The sequence below is a fragment of the Equus asinus genome, chromosome 4 (assembly GCF_041296235.1).
Source record: "Equus asinus isolate D_3611 breed Donkey chromosome 4, EquAss-T2T_v2, whole genome shotgun sequence".
In the NCBI taxonomy this organism is placed as follows: Eukaryota; Metazoa; Chordata; class Mammalia; order Perissodactyla; family Equidae; genus Equus; species Equus asinus.
The window spans coordinates 69,154,494-69,182,140 of NC_091793.1; the positions used below are offsets into that span (position 1 = coordinate 69,154,494).

The following is a 27,647-nucleotide window of genomic DNA, read 5'->3' on the forward strand; positions in this document are numbered from 1 at the left end:
GCTGGGGTCACATATTAAAACATTGTGTAACAGTATTTACATAGACAACTGAGCAGCCAAAGTTGGAGTCTCAGAAGCAGAACAGATCTTAACAATAATGGTTAATTGCTATCTGGCACAAACTCTGCTGGGCACTGTGCATACATGACTCCCTGAATCCCTGCAACAACCCCAGGAAGGAGGTAGTACTCTCATCCACATTTTACAGGTGAGAACTCGAGGCCCAGAGAGCTTAACCTGCCCAAGGTCACACAGCTAGTAAGGGCTGGAGCCGGGACTTCACCCAGCAGTCTGGCTCCAGCATCCCTGCTCCTCACCATTGCCAGATTCGCATCTGATCGGGGAAGCCCTTTGTGACAGGCAGGGTGCCTTTCACGGCCAAGACTGAAAGGAAACCCCAAGTCCTGTTCAGGGGGCAAGTCAGTTGAAGTGTCATCCCCCCCTTAGTTATGCAAATGAGAGCATCTAGGCAGGTTCTAGGACTAGAGGATAACAGGGCCCTTCGAGACAGATATTATTATCCTGACTTTAGAGACCAGGAAACTGAGGTCCAGAGAGGTGACATCCTTCACTCAAAGTCCCCCTGCTTCCTAAGGAAGGTCTCTTTCCCTGGGCTGCAGCCTCTCTAAGTGCTGATTCTGGGCTGAGGGACTGGCCTAGGGCTGGGGGGCAGCAACCCAAGGTCTAGCTTCTCCCCTAGTGACAGCAGGGTCCTCTCTGCCTGACCAGCCCACGACTCCACAAGGCACTGCTGGGCCAAGCCCGAGGACAGGGAATGCTGACCCCAAGGTGCCCCCATAGGATGCTCTACCAGAGGATTACCTGTGACTCAGGTGTGATCCTGACTGACCCACTGCATTGGGTCCCTTTGTGTCGGGAGCCCTGCAGCCAGGGCTGAGCAGCTGATTTGGCTGGAGAAACACTGGTCCACAGGCTGCTAACCTTCCAAAGCCCCACCCCAATGCCCACACCTTCTGGGGCTCCTTACATCCTCACCTTTCCACCCGGGAGATGAGCCGTACTTTTCTCCTCCCCTGGGGTCTGGAATGAAGAGAAAGCTTGACACAGAGGCCAGCTGCACTTGGCAGAATTTGTAATAAGCAGGAGCCGTAATGGGAAATGGACAGGGAGAGGCGTCCCATCTTGTTCCAGGGCTAGCTGGGGACACAGGAGCTGGGTACCCTGCCCAAGCGAGATGCCTCAGGTTCCTCATCTGTAAAATGGGGATAATCTACTTCAAGAGTCCGCAGTCTTTTTTCGTAGAGGGCCGGGTAGTATATATTTTAGGCTTCCCGGGCCAAACTGTCTCCGTTCCACGCACGCAACCCCGTCCTTCCGGGGACTCAGGCAGGGACCACCCGCAAAGGAACGGGCCTGGCTGGGTCCCAGTAAGCGGCGCGCTGGGCTTGGGCGCAGGCACGTCCATCCCTGATCTTCGCCCTCATGGAGCTTCAGGGAAGGTGAGGCGACAGATGTGTCGCTGCTCTGTGGGCTGTACAGTGAGGATCACATGGCGGGCGGCGAACGTGATAATAAAGCTCAGAGCCCCGCAGGCGAAGGCGCTTCCAGACAGGAAAGTACACGGACCGGCAGTCAGGCGGACGTGGGCTCTGCCACAGGCCTCCTGCTGACCCCCGCGGGGCCACCGTCCACTCGAGGCCGGAACGGGACGATCACGGCCGCCTCTCAGGCGCAGAGATGGACCGCTCCCCGCGCCGCTCAGCCCGCGGCCGGCGACCACTCAAGGCGCAGAGCCGCCCCGAGGCGCCCAGTGGGGACGGAGCCTGCAGCGCGGGCAGGAGCCCCAGACGGCCCCGCCCCTGTCCACCGGCCCCGCCCCGAGCGTCCCTCGCCCCTGGCCCCGCCCCCAGGGCGCTCTGCGCCTGGCCCCGCCCCTCTGAGCCCCGCCCCCAGAGTTGCTTTGTTGAGCCTGGCCTCGCCCCCAGGGCTGCGGCCGGCGTGCTTTGCGCCTGGCCCCGCCCGGCGCACGTGTCGCGGCGTCCGAGGCTGTGGAGGAGGAGGTGAGCGCGTGGGCAGGGGCCGGAAGGCGCGCGCGGGAGGTGTGCTGGCAGAGGGCCTGGCCCACTCCCCGGGGTCGTGCCGCGTCCCCCAGATCGTACCTGCCCTGTAGCTGGTGGGGGCCGGGATGAAAGCCCGGTGGGAAGCCCTCGGCGAGGGTCCTGCAGCCGCTCTTCTCCCAGCCGCCTGCGGGATGCGCCGCATCGTCTCCGAGGGCGACCTGGAACGCTGGTTTGGCGCTCGGGGCCCTGGGGGCGCTGGGACCTTGCCCAGGACCCATCCTTTCCGACCCTCAGTTTCCTCATTGGAAAAAAGGCCCAAGTGATGTGACTCTTTAAGAGATTCTTATTAAAATAGGCCAAGCGGTACCCCGTCTTGATTGCCTCAGCCTATTTACTAATTAAACATTTTTCACAAACAGGAACAGAGTAAACTTCAACCAAATTAAATAATTGCGAATTTTTACTGACATGTTTACAGATGAAATAATACGATGCCCGGGATGTGTTTTGAAATAAAGCAGTTGGAGTGGGAATGTGGGTGGGTGTAGAGATGAAATGAGGTTGGCCATGAGTTGATGATTCTGTCTGCTTTCGTATATGTTTGTAATTTAGCATTAAAATTTTTTCTAAAAGGAAAGGCTTGCTGTGGACATCTGACAGCCTGTGTTCAATACTGTGCCTGCATTATTCTGCTAGGTTTGCCCTGCAAGCACTGCGTGGCTTAAACCACAGAAATTTGTTCTCTCAGGGTTCTGGAGGCTGGAAGCCCAAGGTGGAGGTGTCCGAGGGCTGGTTTTCCTGAGGTCTCTCTCGTTGGCTTGTAGATGGCCCCCTTCTGGCTTATGTCCTCTCAGGGTCTCTCCTCTGTGTGTGTCTCTGTCCTCACCCCCTGTTCTCATAAGGACACCTGTCATATTGGATTAGTACACAGCCTGGTGAACTCATTTTAACTTAATTACCTCTTTAAAGACTCTGTGTCTAAATGCAGTCACATTGTGAGGTACTGGGAGTTAGGACTTCAGTGTGTCAGTTTGAGGGGACAGTTCAGCCCGTAATGCTGCCACTTTACAAGTTTGGGCTTTTGACCAATTTGCCTAGCCTGTCTGTGCCTCTGTTTTCACTGCTTTAAAATAGGAGCAACAGTGGTCTTTAGGTCGTGGGGTTGTGAGGATTCAGTTGTTGGATGGTGTGTGTAAAGCTCTCAGAACCTTGTCTAGCTCACAGGAAGTTCTCTGTAAGTTGAACATACATTTCATCTATAAATTAGCGATCCCGGGGCCTCACTATGGGGTGAACAGTGGGTGAGGCAGTTGGGTACTTAGTCCTGGGCCTAGTCAGGGGAGTAAAGGTAATCATCACAGCCATCATCACAGGGCTGTCTGCTGCTGTGCCAGGTGCTGATTGTTTTATGTCTGTCCATCATTTCCTCGTCACAGCCACAGCCACCGTAGTGCTGGGCCATCGTCACGTGCCCATTGGCAGATGGGGAAGGCGCTGCACAGGGCTGGAGCTGGGGTTTGAACTCAGGCTCTGGAGCCCGTGCTCTCAACCTCTGGGCTGTATTCCCTCCGTTAAAAAGGATGTAGCCCTGGGGATGCTCAGTCTGCAGGCAGACCCAGGGAACTGTTGGCTGACTTCTCTTGTTTTTGGCCCAGGTTTCCAGTGGTGGCAGCACTCATGGCGGGTCCCCTGTGGCGGGCCTCAGCATTTGTGCAGAGACACAGGACAGGCCTGTTGGTGGGTTCCTGTGCAGGCCTGTTTGGGGCCCAAATCTCGTACCACCTCTTCCCAGATCCTGTGGTCCAATGGCTGTACCAGTACTGGCCTCAGGGCCAGCCAGCCCCGCTCTCCCCAGAGCTGCAGAGACTCTTCCAGGAGGTGCTCCAGGACATGGGCATCCCTTCAGGCCATTGCTACGAGGCCTTCACCACCTTCACCTTCCAGCCTGTGAGTGCTGGCTTCCCGAGACTCCCTGCGGGGGCCGTGGTGGGCATCCCCGCCAGCTTCCTGGGTGGCCCAGTGACCCACAGCGACCAGCCTGTGATCATCCTTGGGCACAGAGTGAACTGGCAGAGCCCAGCAGGCGCCCGGCTGAGAGATGCCCTGACCCTGTCCCGTGACGCCCAGAAGTTCGCCTTGGCCAGGGAAGTGGTGTACCTGGAGAGCGCTGCAGCTGCCCTGCAGGCCCTGCCGGCCCCCGCTTGCCTGGCAGGAACCTGGGCCCTGGGCGTGGGTGCCAAGCATGCCCTGGGGCTCTATGGAGGCCCCATGAACTTACGGGCCGCCTTCAACTTGGTGGCAGCAGTGGCAGGCTTTGTGGCCTATGCCTTCTCCACGGACTCTCTCACTCATGCCCTGGAAGCCTGGCTGGACCGCCGCACGGCCTCCCTGTCTGCGGCCTATGCCCGGGGTGGCATGGAGTTCTACGAGAAGGTTCTGTCAGGCAACCTGGCCCTGCGAGGCCTCTTGGGCCGGCCTGGAGAGAAGCTGTACACGCCCAGCGGGAATGTCGCTCCCAGGCACTGGTTTCGCATCAAACACTTACCCTACACGACCCGCCGGGACTCTGTGCTGCAGCTTTGGAGGGCGACGCTCACCCCAGGCCGTTCCTGAGGGGTCACCTCGAGGACAGTCCCAGCTCGCGCAGGCGCCGCCCCGCCACTGCCTCTGGGGGCTCTCTTGGTGCCTCTGCACCCACACACAGCCCAGCGTCAGAAAAATCACAGGCTTTGAGTTCAACAGCCGAGATTCTACCCCAGCCCACCACTCATGGTTGCAGTGCCCTTGGGCGAGTCTCTGGATGAGTCGGAGCCTTGGTTCCGTCCACTGTGAGAAGAGGAAGGGATAAGCCTCCTGGCAGGATTGTGGGGTTGTGTGAGAAGTGAACGCGAGCATCTGGCAGGGAGGGCTTGCCGTAAATAAACAGGACGTCCCTCCTGCTTGGTCTTTGAGTGCCAGGGGGCTGTGGGAGTGAGGCCACATCTCGCCAGCAGAGGTGCGTGCACGATGGGAAAGTGTTCCTACAGCGAAGGACTACCCCGGAGTTTGCCTGGCTGTCAAATCCCATTTTCTTCTGTGCTGGTGGACATGGAAGGTGCTGAGAGGCCCGGGGAGAAGCTGCTGTGTGCCGCGAGGCTGGGAGCTGGAGCCTGCAGTGCAGCTTTATGGGAGGTGTGTCTGCCAGGGTCCTGCCAGAGGTGATGGAGCACTCCACACTCTGAGAGGCTGGGCAGCCAGCATGCAGTGGGGCCCCGGGAGAGCCCCCGCACCTGAGGGGAGAGAAAGTGTTGCCGGAACCTTGCGAGAGCTGTGGTGTGGGAGACCTGGCAGAGCTCTGGCCGAAGGAAGAGGAGGGAACGAGCCGTTGCAAAGCCGAGGCCCTGCAGGGAGGGAGCCCACAGACACAGTCCCAAGCGGTCAGCCTCCTGGGGACAGAGCACAGTCAGCTTGCAGAGCAGAGGGAGAGAGGTGGGGGCAGGGAGGGGAGGTGGAGATGGGGGCAGGCTTGGCTCACAGGGTATGGTGAGGAGAGCAGGTGGCTGGAGGGGGGCAGTGGACACTCAGCACTCAGGGGGAGGCTGCATCTTTGCCCTGCTTGTTTCCCTTGAGCCCTCTGGCGGTGGACAAAGCAGACCCCACTTTCAATCCTCGGACAGGAGACCCCAGCAGGAAAGGTCAGGAGAGTTGGGCTCAGCAAGCCAGGCTCGCTTGGCCCTTCGTGTATTTTGTCGGTGGTTGTCTTTTCCCTGGAAGAGGTGAATGATTCAGGCCTGGTGCCAGTGTGACTCTGGCAGAGATCAGGCCACACCCAAGGAGGGGCACAGAGCAGTCCCGGGAGGCCCAGTCAGTGGTGGCAGGCAGTTCCTGCAGGAGACCGGGAATGGAGAGTGAGTGGGCGGGGATGGCATGCCTTCCTGCTGGGTCCTGTGCCCCCGGCTGGAGCTAGCGCTCTGGCTCCATTCTGTGCCAACCTGCGGGTCCCTGCATCGGGCCTCTGCAGACTGAGTTCCTGGGCACGGGCTTGACAGATGCATGGATGGATGAATGAAAGCATGGGAAATACCACTTCAAGGGGCCCCTGGCATGTCACCGGCTGCTGCTACCACGTGGGACTGTCTGATCTTGGCTGGAGAAGTGTCGTTTGGGGTCTGGATTTGGTGAGCTCCACCTTCTCACCCCTCCCCAACCATTCTCGAGATTGCAGGAGCCGAGACGGGAGCACCAGGCCTTCCTGCTGATCTGCCAAAATGGTAAGGTGAGGGAGCCCTAGTCAGGGAGCAATCCCCTGGAATGGGTTACTTGGCTCCTCTTCTCTAGGTGACAAACTTTGGCTCCACTCAGGCTGTCCTGTCCCCACATGTGCTTTTACGTGGCTGTCTCCAAACTTCGGCTCACAGAGCCTGCACGCCACCCCTCCCTTTCATGTGTTCTGCTTGTCCTGAGATCTGGCTCAGGCCCAGCCACCCTGACCATCTGTAGCCCCTCTGCGGCCCCTCCCCTGGCAGGCAGGTAGGCAGGCAGCAGCTCTTGCTGAGAACCTGCTTTGGGCTGGGCAGGCCTCCCCCGCCCCCCAAGCCCACCTCGTGGCTAAACTCGCGCCCAGCCTGGACGATTCCCTGCCCAGCAGCTCTGAGCTCCATCCTTGCTATCCCCAGGACGTACCTCACTGGGCTTCCTGGCACTTGTCCCCGCTTCTCCCAGCTCTTCGAAGTGCAGGTCTGACTGGGTTCTCTCCTGCTTAAAACCCTTTGTGGTCATCCCCTTGCATTTGGCTAAAGTCGCATCTCTGAGCCTGGGCCTGCTGGCCTCCCCAATTGTCCTGCGTGTCCTGTGCCCACACCCCCAACGAGACTCTGGATTCTGGCCTCGTGAGCTCTCTGGTTCCTTAACTGCCTTCCCCATCCTTTGCACCCTGTACCTTTCCAGCCCTTACTGCTAACTGTAATTAAGTAACTAGGTTACCGGAGTTCACGGCCTAGCGTCTCCACTGGTGAAATGTGCTCTCTACAAGGGTGGGTGTGTGTCTGTTTATGGCTCTGGACTGAGGCTCTCCATGATGCAATAAATGAACAGGGTTCTTAGCTGTGACAGACAGTCCCAGCTCCCTAGAGTCTCTGAGCAATGACAGTAAGGCTGGCTGGATGCCCTGGGCAAGGCCAGTGTAAATCGGATGTGACCTTGTCCTGTCCTCCCAGCGTGGGGCTTTCTAAGGGCAGGGCCTGGCCCCGATCTTCCATGATTGCTGACTTCCATGGGGAAACCAGGACACTTCTGGTCCCTTCCTACAGGGCACAGATTACTACTCAGGGTGCCGGGGACCCCAAGAGCTTTAAGAGGAAGGCGACCCTCAAAATTTTGTCATGTATTGTGCCCCTGCACACAGATTCAGGGGTTGATTCCAGAAAGATTAAGAAACATGTTCGCAGATGGGCCAGGTGACAGAAAGTGACCCTGTAAATGTTGCCCTTCCCTTCTAGGTGTCTGCTGCACAGCTCAGTCTTTGGCACTCGGCCCTGGATCCCTAGAGAACATTGTTTTACTGAGTCGTAGCCCCCGCTTGTTCGTGGTTCTCTGGGTGTGAATGTGGTGCCCGACAGCCAGAACAATCATGACAGACCCAGAACTAGGCTGACTTACAGAGGGCTGCGTCAGCCCCCCAATACCACACACACACTCACACACATCTAGAATGTGAGGAGGGGAGTCCCTGAGTCACATGCTGCCATTGGCTCTGCCCATCCTTGACTTGAGGCAGGCCCCACTGCCTCCATCCCCACCAGCCAGTGTCCACAGTGCAAAACGCCGTGTAGCCATGCCTGGAGCTGGGCACACACGTGGACCCCGATACCCTGTGTGCGTGTGTCACAGGCTGGTCTCAGATCGATGCACGGCTCCTCCCCGGGTGCGTCCTCAGGCTCCCTCCTACCCCCACGTCCCTCCAGTAATGTGTGTGGGGCCTTGATTGTGCACCAGACACTGTGCTGGCCTCTTAGAGGTAGTTTTTCATTTATCTCCAAATTGTAACATATAGTTTCTAATATTATTTTAATTTTACAGCAAGGAAATAGCACAAAAAGGTGAAGAAATTTGCCCCAAATCAGAAATCTTTGTAAGTAGCAGAACCTGAATTTGTCGCTGGCAGTCTGGTTCCAGATCCCATTTGTAAACCCTACATTTATCCTGTCCTGTTTATGCTGAGGGTTTCATGATGCAAACCCGTACTGTGGCCTCCACAGCCTTTCTTGCCATGTGGGTTAGAGGTGAATGTCCAGGCTCACCTCTTGTATCAGGAAAAAATGGTCACTGAGCAGAGCCTTCTGGAACTGCCAGGAGAGACCCCTTTCAGCTAAGTGAAGAGGAAGGGGCACCCCTCGATCAGTGTTAGTGCTAAGGTGGGAATGGCGCAGAAGGGCGTAGTGTTACGGAGCCCTGGGAGGCCCACTGAGAACACGGGCACCGTAGGAGGCAGAGAGAGCACAGACTGGGCAGCCAGCTATGGGTTCAAATCTGGGTCCTGTCACTGGAGCAGAGTGACCTTGAACAAGTGACGTCACATCTCTGCCCCTGCGTTTCCTATCTGTAAAATGGGGATATTGATAGGTATCTTACAGCCTTGTTTTGACAATGAAACTGAAATAAAGTTTGCGAAATGTGAAGCCCAGTACGGGTGTGTAGTGAGCTGTACAAGAGGATTGGGTTCCTAATTTTAGTGCTTTTAAGTGGTCCAGGTGCCCGGGTGCTCAGGCCTTGGAGCTGCTGCCCAAATACCAGCAATTCCTTGAGGTGGGAGCCCTGCTGGGAGCTCACTCCTGCTGAACATGGGTCTACGCGCACAGCTTTTCAAAGGCCCGGGTAGGCCACTGCTTTAGGTTGCTATCCGTTGACGCCTTTTGGGAAATTTCTTGGCAGCAACTGAGAGCACAGGACCCCAATTGACCCCAGGGGGAGATCCCAGGCTGGAGAAGAGGGCATTAAAATGGGAGATAGTGATTTACACCTACTCTGCTGGTAGTTTTTAAATACTGTAACATTCAGTGTAAGTGAGGTTGTGGTAAGATTCGGCCAAGCGTATACTCTTGGTGACAGTTGTAGTAGGCGACCTCCAAGATGGGCCCCAATGATCCCTGCTCCTGGTATTCTTGGCCTTGTCGTCCTCTCCCCTTGTTCCCGTGATTCAAAACAGTAGAGTACAGCAACATAAAGGGGATGTCACTTCTGTGATGAAGTTACAAAAGATTGTGACTTCTGTCTTGCTAGCAGACTGTCACCTTCTTGGATGTATGTGTTGATGAAGCAAGTTGCCATGTTGGAGAGGCCCACATGGCAAGGAGCTAAGGGTGGGCCCTGACCAACAGCGGGCTAAGAACTGAGGCCCTCAGTCCAACAGCCCACGAGGAACTGAATCCTGACACCCACCACGTGAGCTTAGAAGAGAATCCTTCCCCTGTCAAGCTTTCAGATGAGACCCCAGCCTCAGCCGACACCCTCCCCGTGGCCTCTGAGAGACCTGAATCGAAGGACACAGTTAAGCCGTGCCCAGACCCCTGACCCACAAAAACAGCGAGACAGTAAACGTGGGTTGTATTAAGCTACTTAGTTTTATGGTAATTTTTTATGCAATAATAGATAACTAGTACACATTATTAATTGACGTAATTTTTTAGAAAGAAGTTTGGGAAAACTTGATACAATCACAAAACTGTATTTTTTGATCCAGTAACTTCAAATCTAGAAATGTATCCTAGAGCTATAACCCAACAGGAAATAATATATGCCCAAAGGTACATAAGAGCATTAGCTATAATACAAAAAAAAACCAAAAAGAAATAATGGGAATGTTGAATAGCAATGACTTAGGAAATTGTGGTACATCACTTTGTCGAATAGCGTTCAGGCACTAAAAAGTGTAATTATGAAGCCTATGGTAGAAACGTGTAGAGCTATTAGTTATAAATACCAAACAAAAAAAAAATATGAGTAGTACTTGCATGATGATTGCAATAATGAAAATATGGTAATAATTGAAAGGAAATTCACAAAATTTCTGAAATTCAGAATTTCGTAACAGGAAGTAGTTCTGTTATGGTGAAATATTGAAGGAATTTATTCAGTCAATATAAATAAGGGCTCACCACTATATATATTTGTATACATATGAAGGCTTACTCAGGGGGTCCGTGGCCCCGCTCCCTCTCCCTGCATCCAGGTGACGGATTCTGGCATCACTGCCTTTGGCCCTGTGTCCTTGGGGTGTGGCCAACCTTCTGTCTGTCAGTTCCTGTGGCGGCCATGAAAATGTGCTGCTCAGATCTGCCGCGGGAGCAGAACTGACTGACAGCCCAGCTGTTGTTTCTCTAGATCCACCAGCATGTTTGCGCTGAGGCCGTGCCTCCCACAGGCTGCCCTCAGCCAATGACTGATCGTGGTGGCAGTCCTAATGCGGACCCTTCCAGTGAGGCAGGACCCCTCCAGTGAGGGGCTCGAGGACTCCACAGTGGCCTGGGCAGATCTTGGAACTACTCCGAAGTCTGGGACCCTTCCTTCCCAATCCGCCTTCCTTCCTGCTCTCCCTCGCAGTGTCAGGCCTGCATCGTGGTGGGCAGGCTCTCCCACCTTCTCGGGTTCCCTCCCACTTTGTCCCGTGCAGGCATTTCCCCTAGCACATCTCTCTCTCACATCACCTGCCTTGGTGTCTGTTTCCCAGAGCACCTGGACTGACACGGTTACGCCCTCACTCATTCAGGTGCCGTGTGAGGTCCTGGCGCACACCCCTGCCCTCACAAAGCTGGCAGTCCTGCAGAAGCCACTGTCTGACAGGACACCCATAGGAACAACACAGTGAGGTCGGTGCAGCAAGGGCGTGAGGGCCAGATCAGTGCAGGAGCACAGGGGACACCCCCACCCCAGCCTGGCATGGGAGGTGGTCAGGAAGGCCTTCCCGGAAGAGGGGACCCTGTTGCTGGAACCCCGGAGTGTGAGCTGAGAGAAGCTAATGCTAATAACATCAAAGACCTCTATAACCCTGATGTGCTGAAACCTTTACGGATATTAATTCATGTAATTTGCCCAACAATCCTCGCATCCCCATTTTACAGGTGGGGAGAGCAAGGCACAGAGGTGAGACAGAACTGGGGCAGTCTGTGTGGTTTTTGTGTCAGTCAGGGCCCAGCCTGGAGACGGAAGCCCACAGTGATTGGAACAGGGGAAGTTTAATATGAGGAATTATTACTCTGTGAGGAATTATTACACTGTTATAACGGGGTTGGAGGGAAGCGGGAGGAGTGTGTAAGAAATCAGGAGAGCTCTGCGTGCATGAAGACCAGCTAGAAGGAGCAGCTGCCCTGCTGGGGCTCGGATGCGGACCTCAGTGTAGGCGTGCCCGCGGGGCTCACTGGTGTGAGAGGAGGCTCAGTCAGACACCAGACTGGCAGAACTCGCTGGAAGTCCCCCGTCGCAGGTAACAGGGAAGCCATCCACAGCAGGTGCCCCACTTCAGAACTCGGTACAAAGCCGCCTGAGGGAATGCTGGGAAGTGGCCCACGAGGAGGGGCCTCAGCAGTGGCGCTCCACTGCAAAGCCTCTGAAGGGGTTTCAGCGCACTGCCAGGGCGGGCACACTGCAGCCTCTGGACCCTGGGAAACAGTGCTCTGGAGGAGCCCACTGTGGGAGAAACTGCCCTGCGAGAGCCTGACAAGAGGAGCGCACTGGAGCCAGGAAGAGAAAACTCCAGTCCCACTCCAGTGTCCCACCAGCGCCCTCCACTGACAACAATCAGCACGTGCCGGTTCGAGAGAAATGTTCAGAGGGTCCGTCTCCATGTTCTCAGAGCAGGCGGTGAAGGATGGATTCGCAGTTGATAACTGGGCCAGGTGTCAGAGAACAACACTCAGCATGGCTGGCACGGAGTGCAAGGGAGGGTGTGGGAGAGGAGGCCGAAGGGCCTGGCGGGGCCTTGAGCACACGGGGCCTTGTGGGCATGGTGAGGCGTCTAGACTTCACTCTGGCCACTGTGGGAGCCTTTGAGAATGCAGCAAGAGCAGGACGTGGGCATGCTTGATTTCAGAACGTGACTTCAGTGTGGACAATGGGTTGAGGGGGCAGAGTGACCAGTTTGGTGGGGGAGGGGACATTGTGGTAAGGCAGCAGAGATGATGGTGGCCTGAACTTGGTGGTGGCAGTGGAGACGGGCAGGAGCAGGATGGGCCACGTCTAGCAGGTAGTATTGACGGCATTTGGTAGTGGACTGAGTCTGGGGCTGTAGGAGGGGAATGTCAGAGGTCAAGGGTCAGGAATGTCTCCCGGTTCCATCTTGGTAGCTGAGTGTCTGGGGCACGTCCTTTGCCCTTTCCTCTCCCTGCTGTGGAGTTCACAGATGCTCTGTCTCCTGGGATGTCCCTCGCCTGGTGACTATGCCTCCTTGGAAAGACAGCTGTGTCGTTGTTGATGGTGACTGAAGCCTTTCAGCCCGCTGGGATGCTTGAGAGCTCCCAGCCTGAGGCAGAATGAGTGAGAAGAACTGCAGAGTGGTCTTTAAAGCAGCCGCGGATTATTCAGAGCAAAGGCCAGTGGACATGAGTAGCCAAGGTCCAGGGCCCATCCCGCCCTCTCCTTCCCCGGGTGCAGGTGCACGCCGCCACCCCCCTGCCCCCTGCCTCTGCGCGCTGAGCTCCAGCAGCCTGGGGAGCACAGGGTGTCTTTCACACGGCCTGGAGCCACCGGGCCTCAAGCCGCCCTGGTCCTGGGCTTCTTCCAGTCCCAGCCTCCTGGAGCCTTGTCCGCCCAGAGGCCTGGCTCCCTGCCACAAGTCAAAGGCAAACCGTGTCAATAGGTCCAGACTCCTGCTGTCACCCCCTCTACCCTACCCCTGACCCGCCTGCTGCGCAGGATTCTGCAAGAATCGGTTGCTGCTGCCGGGCCTGCAGGCCTTGTGAAGGGCTGGAGGGCATCAGCTGGGGCCCCGCCCAAGGGACCAACTGTGGAGCCGGAGCCCAGGCCCAAGGGACCAACTGTGGAGCCGGAGCCCAGGCCCAAGGGACCAACTGTGGAGCCGGAGCCCAGGCCCAAGGGACCAACTGTGGAGCCGGAGCCCAGGCCCAAGGGACCAACTGTGGAGCCGGAGCCCAGGCCCAAGGGACCAACTGTGGAGCCGGAGCCCAGGCCCAAGGGACCAACTGTGGAGCCGGAGCCCAGGCCCAAGGGACCAACTGTGGAGCCGGAGCCCAGGCCCAAGGGACCAACTGGAGCTAGTGCCCACGTAGAGGGGGCAGAGGTGGCATGCACAGTCCACACGGACAGCAGTGTCATTGCTTTATGATTGGACCCTCTGTGTTTATAGACCACTGTTGCTGTCCAAAAAGGGTCCCACGCCTGGACACTGACCGGCTGGTCAGGCGTGGACAGTGCACGGCACGGCCGTAATTCTGCTTGCCTCCCACAGCACAAGCAGGTGCACTGTTTCTCTGCTCACTGGCTCAGTTTTCCAAGACCTCAAATCAGGCTCAGTGTTGAATTTTCCCAGCATCATCCACGTGCGAAAAGACGGAGGTCCCAGCCCTTTTCCCCACAGAGGGACTCCCTCACCTTCCCGGTCCCCCAGCAGAAGTCCCCTCAGCTGGTCCTGGTCAGAGCTCAACCTGGCAGAACCCTTCTGGGTCCCACTGCTGTGAACAGGCTGCAGGCCTGAAGCAGGTCTGTCTTGGTGGATTTGCTGAAGTGGGAAAGAAAGTGGAACCAGGGTTCCGGCAGACTAGGAGCCCCTGGCCGGGGGCAAATCTGTAGGTGCCTCTCCGGCAGCCTTTGGCCTCGGAGCCAGACCACCCGGGTAAGATCCTGGCTCTGCAACTTGCTGCCCGGGGCACATTACTCACCCTCCCTCCCTCTCAGTTTCTGCATCTGTAAGTGGCAGTGGTGACAATGCCTGCCTCCTAGGGTGGCTTTAAGAATTTACTAAGTTGGTGTTTGTAGAGCTCTTCGAACAGTGCCTGGTGCGGAGTGGTAGCCTGAGGAGGTCGAGTGCATTTTTACTCACAAGGCGAGGTTGCTGGGAAGTGGCTTGTGTGACACTTTTGGAGCCATCTCCAGGGACCGTGATGTGAGTCAGAGTTGGCAGTACTGCCCTACATGGCGTTTTCAAGCCCTGCGGCAGAGTCTTATTCGCGTGTCTGACTCCCCACCAGCCGAGACCTCTCTCTGGGCAGCAGCAAGGCCACGCACCCTCCCTCATTCCCAGGACTGGACAGCATCAGTGTCAGGAAGCCTTTGCTGAACACGTGATTGAGTGTGACGGCAGGGGAGGAATGTGACAAGTGGGCAGATCCCAGAGGCTCTGCCTGTGAGGGGTCGGCTCAGCCCGCATTTCTCAGGGGCCCACAGGGGAGATGCTGCTGTGGCAGCGCCTCTGAACACCGGTCTTGTTCCTTCTAGATAAGGTTCTGACGTTGCTCCCAGTGGCAGCTGGAGGCCACCCTCAGCATCCATCCCCAGGTCTGGACCAGCCAGCTGGCCCACTGATGTCCTGTGCTGGTCACTGGGGAGGAAAGATGTCCCAGCCTTGAGGTCTGGACTCAGCCCCTGCAGAGGACGCTCATCCAGAGTCCCAGGCTGCAGAGCCACAGCCCTCGGGGCCCCATGGGAGTCGGGCCCTGCCTGCTGGTGCCTCCTCCCAACGGCAGAGCCACAGCTCCCTCTGTCTCCACTCCTGTTCCACCCCTTCTGGATCCCGCACCCGAGGCCGTCCCTGCCAGCCAGACGAACGTCAGGAGCCATCTGCTGCCTGAGCCAGCACAGCTGCCAGGAACGTGCTCGCGTCCATGTGAGTCAATTTTGTTTGGCCTCGTGATCAGATCCTCAGCTGAGCAAGGGGAGACGTGCTAATTGCTCAGAGCTTCCGTCAGCCTGAGGAAGGGGGAACCCACAACCCAGGGGAGGGCAGGGGCCAGAGGCCTGGAGACGACCACAGTGCCAGTGAGCAGGGGCCCTGGGCCCGTGGAGGGAGCCACTGGGGTGATGCAGCCGCTGGCTCGCAGCACCTCGTGAAAGTGCTGGGCCCATGTGCCCCTGACTGGGCTGGTGAGGCTGCCCTCAGTAGAGGGGGCGGGGCTGCCTTTTGGTGCTCCTCGAGGGGCGGAGCTCTCAGACTTGCCCAGGCCCTCAGTGGGAGGCTTCCCCTCGGCCTGTCTGCCCAGTCGCACGTGGAGTTCCCTCCATGGAACAATATCACAGCTCCTACATTGGGAGCAGCCGCTCTGTGCCAGGCTGTCTCCTACATTATCTCACTTAATCACCATACAACCCTCGAAAGAAAGGCAGGTAGTAGTCCCCAGTCTAGGTGGGAAGCAGCTGCTCAGACAGGTTAAGTAACTTGCCCATGGACACACAATTTTTCTGCTGGGGCCGGGATGGGACCCTGGAGCCTTCATGCGAAGTCTGTGCTATTTTCTCTCTCAAAGCTGCAGCCTCGCTGGTGAAGTAGGGACCACCCAGGGCTTCTACAACTGAGGCGGCTGCATCCCTTTGTGAAGCACGAAGCTTCCTGCAGATCCCGGGAGCCGCCCCTGTGGGGCGTTCTTGGTGGACAGATTTGAAGCAGTTGCACCCAGGGCACCTGGGAGCCACAGCTGGAGCGTGTCAGTCACTGAGGTGTCGTCAGTGTGGGGGTGTGATCTGGCCTGAGGTCTCGCTCTGAGAAGTGGGCTCTTCCCAACACTTCCTCCACGGAGGGACAGTGGAGGGTGAAGTTAGATCCGCTGCCAGAGCCGGAAGCTCCTGCACTGCCCGGGGCTCTGTTCCATGCGGGTCCGGGAGAAGCATGGCGTCAGCCCATCTGGGCCAGGACCGGGTGCTGCCCTGCTCACAGCTTCCCCATGAGGTGACGTGTGCCCTGAAGTTCCAGAGTCTCCGAGTTCGGGAGAGTCCACGTTTAGGTGACTGTTCTTCAAATACCCACTTCTAAGGGAAGAGGCCTCAGCCATTCCTGACACAGAGGTCTCCACAGGGACCACGTGTCCCACCCACATGAACTCTGCCCAGCAGCCGGAGTCACAGAGGACACACACACCCTCCCCCACAGGTACCTGCACACCACACATGCACTACACACCACACACACACATCCACACCCCACACACACCACACACACACCATACCCACACCCATCATACACCACATCCACACCACATCCACTCACACACACCCACTCACACACACCCACTCACACACACACACACACCCCTCACCCCAGGCAGCATTTAGAGTCCCGGCCCCAGCGCACTCTCCCTTGGACAGTGGAACCAGAGGGGCAGGAAGGGTGATCTTCCACGGTGGGGACCGAGGAAGCCTCGAGGCCCTCAGAGGTGAGCGGGATGGAGTTCATGCTGGGAGTGCCTTGTGCTCTTTGCCACTTGTGTAAATGTTGCTGTCGACCGGGTTCTGTCCCCACTGACTGTTCCCCCTTGGAGGGAGGCATGGCCCCGTGACCAGCTCTGGCCAGTGGATTTGACAGGTGAGAGGGGCCACATCCCTGTGAAAGCATCTGAGAGCCGAGTGTCTCCATCTTCCCTTCCCCTGTGGCCTCGAGAGGTTGGGTCCCCAAGTAAGGCCGGTGTGGAGCAGAGACCGCCAGCCCGTGACAGACAGGGCGTGAGAACAACAATAAGCCTTTGTGGGTTTAGGCACGGATTTGGGGCTGTTTGTTACCACCACATCGTTCACCCCCTCCTGCTGCTGGGTGCAGTGAAGAACCACACCCCACAAAGGCTGGACTCTCCCCTGAGACGAGTCGTGGGATTTGGGCACGAAGCTGGCAGCGGGTCGCAGAGGTTCATGACCAGGAGGTGAGGACCTGCCTTCTGGCAGCGATCCTGCGGCCACTCGATGCCCGGCCCTCCCGGCCGGTGTCTCCCGAGGCCACAGAGCCTTTCTGAGAAACAGATATCAGGATGCGATCGTGCAACACGGAGCTGCCTGAAACACCAAGTTCACGGGTGTGTGCAAGTATCTTTGTGTCTTCCTTCTCTTTTCCATCGAAAGAGCATAAACTCAGGACAGTGATGGCCCTGGAATGGGAACAGAACAAGACCGGGAAACTCATTTCTTAATTTTCTGTCCCCGCCCCCTTACACCCATCTCTCAAAAGCTGAAGGCAACACCCGAGGTAAGACCTGTTTTCATCCTTGGTTACAAGCCCCCGTTCCCACGGCAGCCTGGTGCGCTCTGCGTGCACTTGCACACCGTCTTGTCTGGTCCCCTGTCGGTCTCTCCCACCCGGGCTGCCAACATCTCCACAAGCGGGCCTGCCCTCTGCGGGGGCCACCTGGCTGGGTACCCAGAGCTCTGGGTGAGCAGGGCGGGTGGAGCGGAGCAGAGGGGTGAGGGGAAGCGCTGGGAGGGCAGGATGCCCCATCCCCATCCGAAGCATTTACTGAGCACCTGTGTGTCCAGTCACAGTGCAGGGCTCTGGGGAAAAGTCCAGATCCCGAGATGCGTTTGTCGGTTCACAGACACTTTCATATGGGGTAGTTTCTGAACTTTACAACCCTGGTGAGGTGAATGGCACATGCTATCCTGTGCCACCTTAGAAGAGAGTGGGTTTACAGAGTTTACGTGAGGTGTAGCAAAAAGGGCCACGGCCTTGGGCCTGCGTCTTGCTTTGAGTCCTGGCTTTGCCCCCAACCAGCCTGTGACCCTGGGCGGCGTCGGCATCCTGGTTTATAAAAGGAGGGACTGGCTCTGCAGCCACAGCTTCCTACGGTGCCTGGCCCAGCCTGAAGCCTAGGCCGCTTGATTGCTGAACAAGGGGCTGCAGGTACCCGAGTCTGGGGGGGCCAGCAGGGCCAGTGAGAGGGGCTGGAGGCCTGTGCCTCCTCATCCTGCATCCACCGAGCATCCACAGGGCTCGCCCAGGAGGCCCAGAGGAATAAACGCATGCAGAGGAAGGGGCAGCCTGGGTGGGGACAGAGTCCAGAAATCCCAGCTGTTCACGAGCTCCTGGGCAGAGGTCAGTCCTCAGAGATCAGGTCTGACCCAAGGGCCACCTGGGCTGTGGCTGGGTGCACAGCTGTTGAGGTCGTTGTTGAGGTCACTGTACATGCCAGGAGGACTGGAGCTGGGGAAACCATTGATTGCTAGTGACCGCTGACCTCACAGTGACCACAAGGTAGGGAATCTTAGCACGTATCTGCCACACTATTGCCATCAACCCTCGTTCATCAGCACACATTTATTGAGCACCTACTATGTACCAGGCTCTGTTCAGCTGGGATTGCATTAAGAACACTGTCTTCAAGGGATAGCTACTGACATGAGATAGTGCTCACAATATAATGAGCTAATTCTTCTCCATTGCCCTTCCAGAGTCATTCCCGCCCTGCTCTGCACCCTGGGAAGTTGACCCCAGGAGACTGCTTCATCCCCACTCCCCTCCTTCTGGCTTCGAGTTGGGTTCAGCCAATGGGAGAGCCCAACAGGACATGGGAGGGTGGGAGGAGAGAGGCCCGGTGTGTAAACTCCACTCTCTCCTTGCCTCAGCACCTCCAGGACTATGGCTCCACTGGGCAGCCCCCTGCTAAAGCTGTAGCCCTCTCTGGGCTCTGGTACTGCTGTTTTCTCCCCTTGCCCTTTTGGCCTTGAGGGTGTAACAGCGTCTGCTGCGGCCAGCTCCTGACTGCCTCGGCATCCCTCGTTGGTTCCCTTCAACTTGTCCACATCTCTGTAAATCGTCCTTCACTAAATGGCTTTAAAAGTGATGGTGCCAGTCACAGTGATTAGTTGCAGACGACAGAACACTCTTTCTGGTTTGAGCAGAGGGAATCTGTTCATGGGTGCTAGGACTGAGATGCCAGGACTACCAGGGGACCAAGCTTGGATGCCCCATGGCCACGGACAACACTAATAGTCACCTGGACAATCACTAACCCTGCCCAAGACTGTTGCCACGGAAACCCCACTGCCTGTGATGCTCAGGCCCAGATGCTGGAGCATGCTGCTGTGGGACAACCAGATCCTCTGTTCCCTGCCAGCCAGGAGCCCCATCCTCCACCACCTTTGGTGGCTCACTTCCACCTTTTAAATCTCGGGCAGGCATCTGTCCAGAGGAGCTGAGGCCACTGGCAGAACCCTGGCTGCAAGGGAGTCAGGGAGATGCAGGTTTCAGTTTTTTCCAGAGACTCCCATGCAGCCAAGCACAGAGGGAGGGGCTGGCACACGTGTTGAGTGAGTCAGCCCGTATGGTCCACCAGAGAAGTCAGATAAGAGTGACAAAAATGATCATTGCACCCTTGACCTCCCGAAGGCCACGTGAAGCCTCAGTTATCTACTGTGTTACAAGGAGAACAGTGAGTGGCTGTCTCTTGGTCCCAGGAGCACTGTCTCTCAGAGCCCCTCACCCTAGCCTCCTCAACCTCTGGCCTGACTTCCAGCTGCCAGCACTGTCTGCCTGGGGACTTTCTTTACTGCTGGAGACTCCTTCGCCCCCTGGGTGACAGGCTCAAGTGTGGAAAACTGCTGTCCCCCAGGAGCACCTTCACCCGGTACCCCAGCTGCCTCACCCCTTGGGTGGGAGAGGTCTGAGCAGTGTGCTCTGCCCCGGCTGCCAAGGCTCCCTGGTGGACCAAGCTCCTGTTGTCCACGGTGGTGGGTGTCCAGAGTTGGGCCCCACAGTGCTGAGCAGCTCGATAGGAGCCTTCACTAGCCACCGTCTCTTCCTTCTGTCGATCCTGACCTTCCTGCCTCCACCTCCCAGATAAACTCCTGCTCCAGAATCTTCCTCCCCAGGCCTGTGTCTGGCACCGCACAAGCTGAGGCATCCATGGCCTAAGCATGCACACGTGGAAAGCCTCGTCCCGGCTCTGGAAGTCCTGCTGGGGACACTCCCTGGGCCATGAGTTAACAGGTGTGAGGTTACTTCTGTGACCTTGCACTTGCTCACTCCAGTTTGGACGGTCGTCCTGTTCCTGGTTCTCATCCTCGTGGGCAGGAACCCAGGATGCTCTCAGCTGCCCAGTGCCCCACCCAATGCTGAGGCCAGGACCACGTCTGCACACAGGCATCATCCATCCCAGGATTCTGCCCGACCCTCTCTACCTCTTCTCCCCACATCATTCAGTGCTGCTTCAGCCCTGGGATCGGAGGTGATGCTCCATGGGGTTCAAGGGCATCCTCTGCATGTGCCACCCTTGGTTTAAATGGGACTCTGCCGTGTGTTGCTGTTAGTGCGTGAGGTTGGGGCCAGCTTTGTCCTGGGTTCACAGAACCAACAGTCCCCTGGAGCCTGTTCTGCTCGGGGCACGAGGATGCTGGCTCTGGCGCATGGGGACGCATCCTTTACTACAGATGTCAGCTGCCCTCCTTCACTGCAGGTCTGCCCCTGAGCAGTCACCTGCAGCCTAGCGACAGGGAGCTCACATTCTCATGTTATACTTTCAGGCGGGAGGGTGAGAGAAGCAGCTTGATTGATCAGCTGCTCTGTGCCAGGCGTGTGCCTTGTCTCCTTTTAGCATCCTGGGGGCTAACTGTTACTATCATCCCCAGTGCACAGATGCAGAAACTGAGGCTCCTACAGGTTGGGTGACTCTGAGGTCCCTTGGGGCTGGGGCCGGGGCTGGGACCAGGGAGGCCTGACTCAGGGCCCGTGCTTGTTCCCTGGCATGTTCTCACCTCTCAGACACAGGACATCAGTGATGGGGCTCCTGGTCTGCTGCATTGCTGCACCTCGGCCATTTGTCAAGGAGCCTCTGTGCTGGCGTGGCATTGGGAACCTACAGTGAACCTACACATCCCTTGTCCTCACGGGGGCTTCCTCCTAACGAGGAAGGCAGAGACGGTGAACAGATGTAAGTAAGACGGCTTCAGCGAGCCCTGAGTGAAGGCCGCCATGCAGAGGACAGTGGACAGGCTTTGAGGAGGGGTCTATCTCCTGTGGAGGGACGGACGACCCCAACACTGAGCCCCCACAGCAGCCAATGTTTATTGTCTTGGTCTCTGTGGGTCAGGAGCCCAAAGGCAGCACGGCTGGGTGGCTCTGACTCAGGGCTCTCGAGGGGTCAGTCAGGATGTCGGCAGGCGCTGCATCATCCCAGGCTGGAAATCTATGTCTCAGCTCCCATGTGCGACTGGTGGCAGGAGGTGTCGGGTCCTCACCACGTGGGCCTCTCCACAGGCTGCTCACAGGCAGGGCAGCTGGCTTCCCGGGGAGAGATGGAGATGGAGATGGAGATCAAGGTGCACACATGCACACGCAAGTGAGCCCACATGCACACCAACACACACACGCACCAACCCCGCCTGCTTTCCTCCCGCACGGCTGTGTTGAAATGGAAAAGAAAACGAGGACAAGCACCCTCTCCCGCTGTTCCCAGGCCGCCCTTTCTCCCTGTGTGGGGCTCGCTTTCCTTCAGGCTTCCTGCGATTGGCCGTGGAGAGTCGTCCCACTGACAGAGAGCTGTCTGCACCTTGTCCCTGTCCCCTGGGGCAAAGAGACAGCACGAGTTTCTGCCAGCAAGTCCATCACCTGCCAGCACACGGGGTGGTGTGATGGGCACTGATGCCCACTTGGAATTGCCAGACAGCGCGTCCAGTGTCCTTCTAGAACAAGGGGTTTCCATTCAGGCAGCTGGAACATGCATTGATGGGAACTCCTGGGTTTGGGTCTTATTTGCTGCTGGTGACAGCATGGGGGGGTTGGGTGCTGCCAGGGGAGGCCAGGGGGGTCCACCTGTGACAATGGGTCTGCATGTGCGAGGAGCAAAGTGGGGGCTCTCTCTCCCTTTTTAAAATAATAATCCATCATTTTGTTGGACAATTGCTCATTTTTTCCTTTTTAAAACTGTGATATATACACGCCTCTCTTGTCAGGGCACTGGTCCTACCGAGTTATGGCCCCACCCTTATGGCCTGAGTTTTGTCAGATATAGGATTCTTGGTTGGATTCTTTTTCCTTCTGCACTTTGAGTACATCAGCCCATGCCCTCTGGCCTCCAAGGTTTCTGGTGAGAAATCAGCTCCTGATCTTACTGGGAAAATATGAGGAAAGCTCTCTTCCTCTCAGCTTTATGAACATTAATGATGTCCCTTCTCAGGTCTCATGCAACAGAACATTTTCCTATAGGATTATAACAGCACTTCAGTGGTAGGATCATTTTGAGACTAATCACAGTTTAAAGAAAAGGAGTTGAATATTTTAAGTGTAGATATTTTGCAATCTTTAACAGCCAAAAGTTACGAGAGATTTTTAAATTAGAAATGAAAAGGCCACTGAAGCATCTTACAGATTTTAATTCCTAATAAAGTAAATATCACTAATATCCCAAATAAAAAAAAAATCTCTTTGGGGTCCCTTTGTTTCAGAGTAAAGGGATCTTGAGACCAAAAAGTGAGCCAACCACTATAGTTCATCCCCAGCCACGCCTGTGCATTTCCTGCTCTCACCTCATAAGGAGCCGCTGTGATGGAATTTATGAAAACCTGTTCTTTTCTCATTTTTTATTTTTCCTTGCTTTTTTTGGTTCTTTTTCACATTTTAAAACAATTTTTTAGTTAGTATTGTTATTACAGTTAGTATAGTTAGTATTGTTGGTGTAGTTAGTAGAGTTAGCATCTTTGGTATAGTTAGTGTTACCTATTAGCATAGTTAGTAAGTTAGCAAGCATCGGTGGCCTTGTTACTATCATTAGTCAGTATTAGTTAGCAGACTAACGTTTTGTTTGTTGGCGTAGTTAGTAAGCATAGTTAGCATCATTGGTTGGTATTGTCAGTAAGTGTAGTTATGAGGTCACCATGCTTCCAGGCTTCGCTGCCACCTCTCTGGCAGGCAGACCTGTCTTCATGATTACGAGCTCCTCAGGACCATTGGGGAGGGCTCCTTCACAGGTGAAGCTGGCCCTGCACATCCCGGCCAGGACAGAGGTTGCCGTGAAAATCACCCCGAAGCAGGAGCAGAGCTCCTCCAGAGCCAAGAGACTCCTCGGTGAAATGCAGAGTTTGAAGACATTTCACCATCCCACATTGTAAAGCTGCTAGAGGTGATCGACACGGAGGAGACGCTGTTCATCATCACAGAATACATCAGCAGAGGGGACACCCTCGACCCTCGGTTGCAGCACGGCCCCCTGACCGAGGAGGAGGCCTGCGGCCGGTCCCGGCAGCTCGTCTCAGCTCTCCAGTACTGCCACCGCAAGGGCATCGTGCACCAGGACCTGAAGCTGGAGAAGGTGCTCCTGGACCCGGAGGGGAACGTGAAGCTGGTCGACTTCGGCCTCAGCAGCGTGGTCCCCGGCCGGCCACTGAGCACCTACTGCGGCACCCCTGGCTACACGGCCCCGGAGGTCCTGCGGCTGCAGCCCTAAGACGGCCCCCCAGCTGACGGCTGGAGCCTCGACGTGCTGCTCCATGTCATGCTCACCGGGTCCCTGCCGTTCTGGGGAGAGGACTTCAGTGACGTGCGGCAGAGCATGCTCAGAGGGGCCTACTCGCTCCCCATGCTCCTTTTGTTGGAATGCATCCAATTATGAGAGGCCTGCTGACCCTTGACCCCAGGAAGAGGAAGACCTTAGAAGAGGTCATGGGAGACCCATGGGTCAATCAGGGCTGGCCGAAACTGAGCCCATATAGGAGCTGCCTTGTGACACAAGGGACTCCTGGGTGACAGAAGCAATGATGAAGATGGGTTTTCAGTGGAAGCAAATCCTGGAGTCCCTCAGAACACGAAGGTATGACAATACCAGGGCCCTGTTCCTGATCCTGAGGTCCCAGAAGCCCCAGGGGGATGGCCACGCCAGCACCGGGTGTTCTTCCCATCTGCCGAGGGCAGCCGCTGTGGTGCTTTGCCACCCTACATGGTGCAGCTGAGGGCCTTGGCACGCTCCGGACGACGTGGTGGCAGTGAGCCCATTCTGCCCACCTGGCTCCATGAAGCTGGCCGTCAGCGGCCCGAGGAGAAACAGGAGTCAGTGCTGAAAGCCACAGAGCCTCCTGGTGCCCTGCCCCGCCTGGAGTCAGGCACCAGTACCCCCAGTCTGACCCCCTAGCGGGTCCCCAAGGCCGTCCTCTCCTCCCACAGTGCCAGCCCCAGCCATGGGGCCCTGGAGGGAAGCTGCCACAGAGACTTCCCGTAGCCTGGGCGCCCCAGTGGGGCGACCCCGGCCTCCCCCTTGGGCAGCAGCCAGGGCCAGAGAGGCAACGCCAGAGAGGCTGCTCAAGGTGCTCCGAGGCCTGTGCTGCTGCCTGCCCAGCAGGACCCGGCCTGGCAAGCGGAACAGGGTACAGCCCGTGTAAGGTCCCGGCAGGTCCCATCCCAGAGTGAGAGGTGGAGCTGCCCCCCTGCATTTTACGTGGAGGTGAGACGCGGAATCCGGAGCCAGCCAGCAGTGTGGGGGTTTGGCCCAGGGTGGTGCCTACCGCTGTGAGTGGGGGCCGTGCAAGGAGGACACATGGATGGGCGGTGACGTGTGGGCGAGAGGCCTCAGTCCAGTGCCCCACAGAGCTGTGCCAACCAGAGTGGCACTCTGCATGGATTCAATTCAGAAGGGTGCTGGCACCTCTGTGGCCTAAGAAGCATCATGTCCAAATGCTCAGTGAACCTAGAGGATGACCTGGAGGTGCCAGGGCTCACAAGGAGAGGCCACCCTCACTGCAGGTCTGCATTTCAGCCCCACTGAGGTGAAACCTCAGAGCCTGGACTGCGGCACGGGTTTGGGCCCTCAAAGCAGCCTCGGGTCATTTCCACGTGATGCTGAGTTTTCTGACTGTAATGCAGGAGTTGGGCCTGTCCACTGGGACGACATCTCCCTTTTATGACAGTGGCGCAGAGCGATCCCCCTGGGAGTGCTGACCGAGGTCTGGGCTGCTCACCCAGCTCCATGTCTAAGGGAGCTCCACAGGAAGCCAGACATCTTGGGGTCCAGAGGGAGGGTCGTGTGTCAGGGAGCTTCCGCAGGGGCTCCTCAGAAGCCTGAGGATGTCCAGGAGGCCGCTGGCTGCTGCTTGCAAGGCCGGTGACACTGCATGCAGAGTCTTTCCACCTGCTCACGAGACGGCCCTGGGACGGTCCCAGCATCTGAGTGGGCAGAGAAGATTTTCCTTCACCCACGGAGAGCAGGGCCTGGGGAAGCAAGAAAGGGCTGGGGATGGGCTGGGAGTCTTGTCGCTCCCCCTTCAGGTCCCCCGTTGTGGTTTTCTCTATGCCAAACAGCCCAGCGTGTGGTCCTCCAATGTTGCTCTCCTGGCATCTGTCCAGGGCTCCCATTCCCCTCAGGGCCAGTCCCACTGCCTGAGTGGGCTTTCGGGACCCTCTGTGACCTGTCCCCTGCAGCCCTTTTCACTCCCACCCCCTCCTTGCACTTTACTCACACTGAATTGTTCAGTTTCCACAAATCCTCTGCCCATGAGGCTTACCCTCTGTGAAGCCCACATGCCGGGCACCTGGCCAGACTCCATTGCGCTACCCGAGGTGAATCAGGCATAGATCCCACTGGAAGAGCATGGCCCAGCTGGGAAGAGAAGACAGGGACCCAACTAGAGGACAGTCCCCTGTTCCAGGGGCAGAGGCAGGACGTGCCCAGCACAGCACACGCTCACCCCCTGCTGGCAGCATCGGAACAGCATCTAAACCGAGGTGGCCATCTAGCGGGGCCTGATGCGTGGCTCTGCCCACAGGAATCAGAGGAGGCATTCCAGACAGGAGGCTGCAGTGGCAGGCACATACAAGACAGAGGCGGGTGCGAGACTGGGGAGTGGGGTGGACCAGCACCCCTTGTTTCTGGGACCGCTCCCATGGTGCACTGTGCTCTGCATCTCCAAACTTAGACATCCCCCAGCTCAGGCCTGGAAAGCAGTCAGCTCCGATAGTGACATGTTCTGCTAATGAGGCTTTCTCCTTCTCTTCTGACAGCTTGGGCCCTGGCTGGCTGGCCAGCAGCTGCCTCTCAGCTCCCTCGTTAGTCCAAGCTCAGTTCCACAGCAAGGGCCCTGGGTCAGGTTCTAAGGAGCAGGGGATCATGAGCAGGAGGAGACGTGCTCGGCCTCCATTGGAGAAGACACCTCTGGCTGCACGTGCACAGTGGGATGTGGTGGGAGGGAACCGGAGTCAGTGTGGGGCCCCACCAGGGATTTGCCAGCACATCGAATGAAAGCCCCCGCCGGCCCAGGATTTTCAGCTGGCTCCTGAATTACAAATTACTTAATGCAATTGGTCTGATGGACCATTTTTCATGGAACATGAAAGGGTACAGAGTGGTGGGGTGGTGGGAGGAAACATTAACAGGGGTGTGGCAGAGGTTCTGGTGGCTCCCAATGGCATCGTCCACTTCTCAGAGCAACTGAACCCCTGACTCCTAGCTGGGCATGTGGCCACCCAGGATCACAGAGTTCCCAGCCTCCTCTGCAGCGGGCTGGGTGTGGAACCCAGCTCTCCCCCAGGACGGGAAGGGAAGTGACTTGTGCGGCTTCCAGATATTTCCCAGGAGAGAGAAGCAGGCCCTTCTTTCTGCTTCTCCCTCTTGTTGCTGCCGGGAGCATGAGCTCTGAGGCTGGAGCTCCGTCCTGACCACACTGACGAGGGCAGCTCCTCTGGGGTGACAGGGACAGGAGCCTCCTGGAGCAGCGCTGCCAGACCAGTGCCAACCATCTGCCTCCAGACTGAGTGCGGGAGGGGGGCCAGCTCTGTGTGCCACTCTGCTGTGGGCCCTTGTTACAGCAGCTGGACCTTGTCCTGACCAGGATGGCCGTCTTGAAGGGGACTTTCTGGGGGTCTCCCTTGGGTCCGGCTGCGCCCAGGGCCACAGCTGTCTGCAATGTTCAGCCCTCCTTTCCATGGGGTGACAGCCAAGCTCAACTCCAACCCACTCCCCTCTCGGGGCACTTCCCTGGAAATCTGATGCATGACTGTCAACGCCCCCAAGGAAACAAGTCTGGATCTGGTGTCCCCCAGGGCGTACCCTTGTTCTGTGCTCCCACACTGTGCACCCCGACTCTCTCCCAAAGACGCCCCTTGTTCTGAAATAGGCCGGGCTGACTCTCTCCCTGCTGACATCTGCAGATTCTCATTACCTGCCTCAGGGAACAGGCCGCCTCACTCATGGTGTAACTGGATTATTGCTGGAAAGATGAGTTTGGAACCGAGGAGTTCTCTGCTAAACTGACAAGTTTAAAAGCTGAATTTGCAAAACCAACTGAACTCCAGGCACAGTGGGCAGGCAGAGCCTGGGACTCGGTCAAGCCCTGGCCCGAGCCCGCCGCCTGGGAGACAGACGTTCGGGACGTCCCAGGGGTCTGGATCTGGTCTTGTCCGTGTAATTTCTGATGTGCCCTCCACTCTTATGGAGCCTCCAATTTTATGGGGAAAAGGAGCTCTAGTTTATATTAAAATATTAAACTTGTCGAAGATACTGTAACAGGGTGCACAGTTCCTTTGTTTATGCTGAGTGTCTGCAAAGGGTCTGGGAGGGCTGGTTCCACACAGGATGTAATAATGGAACATTTGAGGTTCAGTAAGGCCAACAGACCAGGAGATGATGCCATTGAAAAGACAGCTGGTTACTCACAGTTCCCCAAGGAGGGCCACACAGGGCCACACGGGGAAGCCCCAGGGTGGTCAGGAGGCAGAGGGAGCGGGGACACTGCGGGCAGGAGCCTTTC

General features: G+C 57.0%; 1 protein-coding gene across 7 annotated transcripts; it reads left to right on the forward strand.

Annotated features, from left to right (window-relative positions):
- Positions 1 to 1,925: 1,925 nt before the first annotated feature.
- On the forward strand, positions 1,926 to 27,403 carry LOC123285318 (transmembrane protein 177-like). Of its 7 annotated transcripts, none has more exons than XM_070507452.1 (5): positions 1,926 to 2,021; positions 3,677 to 5,489; positions 14,445 to 14,832; positions 15,470 to 17,172; positions 18,372 to 27,403. In XM_070507452.1, exon 2 carries the CDS (start codon positions 3,699 to 3,701, stop codon positions 4,632 to 4,634), a length of 936 nt encoding a protein of 311 aa, XP_070363553.1. In that variant the 5' UTR covers positions 1,926 to 2,021; positions 3,677 to 3,698; the 3' UTR covers positions 4,635 to 5,489; positions 14,445 to 14,832; positions 15,470 to 17,172; positions 18,372 to 27,403. The 7 variants fall into 7 exon arrangements, with proteins under 7 accessions (XP_070363553.1, XP_070363556.1, XP_070363555.1 ...); XM_070507455.1 differs by having other exon boundaries at positions 20,680 to 27,403; XM_070507454.1 differs by adding an exon at positions 6,226 to 6,271 and having other exon boundaries at positions 3,677 to 5,192; positions 15,470 to 27,403.
- Positions 27,404 to 27,647: the final 244 nt, after the last annotated feature.

What these genes read in the sequence shown, in the direction of transcription:
- LOC123285318 (XM_070507449.1), top strand. Translation starts at nt 3,699, where the DNA reads ATGGCGGGTCCCCTGTGGCGGGCCTCAGCATTTGTGCAGAGACACAGG.